Genomic DNA, 3,064 nt, shown 5'->3' on the forward strand with positions numbered 1-3,064 from the left:
GAGATAGTAACAGAGACTGTATCATTTCAAACTACAGGAAGGGCCGTACCACTTTGGAAGCAGAGACCGTACCACTTCAAACTACAGGAAGGGCCGTACCACTTTGGAAGCAGAGACTGTACCACTTTCAAACTATAGGTAGGGTCGTACCACTTTGGAAGGGCCCCCTAAGTAAAAATCTTCCTGAAAATATTTAGCGCATTACGAAAACCATAACAGTGGGCAAAAGGCCAGCCTAGAACATTTTGGTCTGTTTGAAGGGGTGTGTGTGTGTTAACGCAGCATTCAAAAGTGGTACGGCCCTGCCTGTAGACTGAAGCAACTGCCCAAACACATGCCTTCTCCATTGTGGCCCTCACCTTCTGGAACAGCCTATCTGAGGTCATGAAGGCTCCCGCTCCTGGCTGTCTGCAAACGATTTAAACCTAAATGGTTCACAAGAGCTCTTCTACAAAGGCAACAGAGTTGAACTGCACTAAATGATTCACAAAGTTACCTGGGTACGTTATTAGAGACTGCGGTCTATACTACTGCATACAGCTTGCTGAAACAAGGATACTACTAGGCCAGGCTTTTTTTGTAGAAAAATCCCAGCAGGAACTCATTAGCATAATAGGCCACACCCAACAGCAGAAACATATTAGCATATTAGGCTACACACGACAGCACAGCTCATTAGCATATCAAGCCATGCCTCCATATCTTCCCTTGGTTTGCACGGGCACCCCGCGGCTGTGGGGAGCCCAGGCAAGCTAGCCCTTGGACAGGCCAGGGAAGGCAATCCTTCCAGGACCCTCCCTGGCCCGCCCGCCTCTGCAAAGGTTTTGGCTGTAGTGGGCGTGGCCAACTCTGAAGCCAGCCGGAACGCCGTTCCTGTGCGCTCCTGCCCCAAAATAGCCCTGCTACTAGGTAACTTTAACTTCATTTTAATGTGTCATGTTAACACTTATGTTTTGCTTCATGTCTGTTTTTTTAGATTTCTGGTTGATTCTACCACTCTAATTCCTGTCACACTGTTCATTGAATGTCCCATCTTTTCAACTGTATTGCCTCGCTCTGTGTAATCTGTCTTGAGTCCAACGGAGAAAGGCGGACTATAAATGCCGTAAATAAAATAAACAAAATCCCCACTCAGCCATAAAGCTTGTCTTTAACAAAGCTGACCAGTCACTTTTTCTTAGCCTATCCTACTTCACAGGGTTGTTGTGAGGATGAAATGGAGAAGGGAGAAAGGGAGCGGGGCACCACATCTTCCATCGTGAGCTCCTAGGAGGAATAATGGGGGGAAAAATATACTAGATGCATTCAACAAATCTGTAAGGGCAACAACTAAGCACTCGCGGGAGACCCGCATTTTTGAAAAGCCGGCACATACAGGGAACGAGCGCCATAAAATGAAAACAGACACAAATGGGAGGAAATGGAAGCCCGTGTTTTTTTAAAGCTGCAGAAAGGGGCACAAGAACCAGGGCTCAAAGAAGGGAGATGTGTGGGGGCTCCCTCCCCCAACCCCACACTCACCTTGAGCTACCGTGGACTCGCTTGCGTCCCCTGCTGCATTGGTCGCCAAGTCCTCCAGCTGCTGCAGGTCCCGGAGTCGTTCGGCCAGCAGCTGGCTCTGCCGTTTCTGCTTCCGCTTCAGCTTCTTCCGCTTGTTCTTGGACATCTTCCCGTTCTGAGGGGGGAGAAAGCCCCCCCACACCATGTCACAGCCCTGCTGACTCAAGACGCCAAGGGTGCTTGGATAGGGTCAAGCGCACACCGTGCCAGTTTGAATGATCTCAGGCAGAGAAGAGGATTGGAAGCAGGAGGCAAGCCACTGACAGGGCACAGTGAGCACGACAGAGCAGGGTGGAACGTTACTTCAAACACACAACGGGCAAGAGAGGAGTGCCATGCGGACCAGTAAGGGCGGCAAACCGTCTGAGCAACAAATAAGGCCCTGCCAATCAGTACGGTGAATGAGGAAGGGCTAGGGTTCTCAAGCCCCAGCTGGGGGCCTGGAGACGTGCCATGTCCCTGACACGCTAGATTTCATAACGCAGAGACTTTCGTTTTGATCGATAGGAGCATTCACCGGCCGTCTGAGGTGCTACCGTCCTGACCGTGGCCTGGCAGCTCAGTGAGAATGAGACCGCCATTACAAACGCCCTCCCCCCGGAAAAGTGTGGGGGGGGGGCTTGAACAGGGATACCTGTACAAAGCACAAACAAAACACAACAGGAGGATCGTAACCAGAATGGAGTGTGGCCTTTTCAACATGTGCTGACAAAGCAAAGGGAGTCCGAGGTTGGCTCCACTGCAGAAGGAAGCCAAGGGGTGACATGGGGCTATGGCTGCCAACCATCAGGTGGCAGCTGCAGACATCCCAAAAGTACGACCAATGCTCCCTCTGAGCTGTGGAGTCTTGTGAGCAAAAACTCTACTTCTGTGAGCTCCCGGCATTAAAGTTGTGAGCGAACGATTGGGCTGCTGCATGAATTAATTTGCTCTGGAGCCGTCCCTTCCCGAGCTAGGACCAAAAAGGTGTGAGCCGGAGGCTAAAAAACTGTGAGCTACCTCACACTAACTCAGCTGAGAGGGAACACTCTCTATTGTGGCTCTGAGCCACAAGGTACAGATAGGAACTCTCGGTCTGGGGCAAGGGATGCTCTGTCTTCTTGCTGCTTGGGGGGGGGCAACAGTGGGAGGGCTTCTATTGTCCTGGCCCCACTGCTGGACCTCCTGAGGGCACCTGGTATTTTTGGCCACTATGTGACAGAGTGTTGGACTGGATGGGCCTTTGGCCTGATCCAACATTGGCCTCTCTTATGTTCTTAACACTGATTACAGTTGATATCCAGACGACAGAGATCAATTTCCCTCGAGAAAATGGCTGCTTTGGATGGTGGACTTCAAGGTATTGTACCCGGTTAGGGTCTGTCCCTCCCCTCTCCCAACCATGCCCTCCCCTTGAAATCTCCAGGAATTTCCCAACCTGGAGTTGGCAACCCATCTTGGCCAAGCAAAAGTTCAAAAAGCCACAAGAGCAAACGAACAGCACACAGGAACAAAGGGTAACGCA

The 3,064-nt window shown here is 51.0% G+C and overlaps 1 protein-coding gene across 1 annotated transcript in view; it reads right to left on the reverse strand.

The window, feature by feature from the left end:
• Positions 1-3,064, reverse strand: part of SRPK3 (SRSF protein kinase 3) — a gene marked incomplete at its 5' end in the record, with an annotated part of 37,283 nt that overhangs the window by 15,079 nt on the left and 19,140 nt on the right. Inside the window, one exon of the mRNA XM_015405571.1 lies at positions 1,522-1,675. Within this exon, the coding sequence (XP_015261057.1) occupies positions 1,522-1,675 (154 nt within the window). The remainder of the gene's footprint in view (positions 1-1,521; positions 1,676-3,064) is intronic.

The sequence above is a fragment of the Gekko japonicus genome, unplaced genomic scaffold, assembly GCF_001447785.1.
Source record: "Gekko japonicus isolate JY-2015 unplaced genomic scaffold, Gekko_japonicus_V1.1 scaffold2795, whole genome shotgun sequence".
Taxonomy (NCBI): domain Eukaryota; kingdom Metazoa; phylum Chordata; class Lepidosauria; order Squamata; family Gekkonidae; genus Gekko; species Gekko japonicus.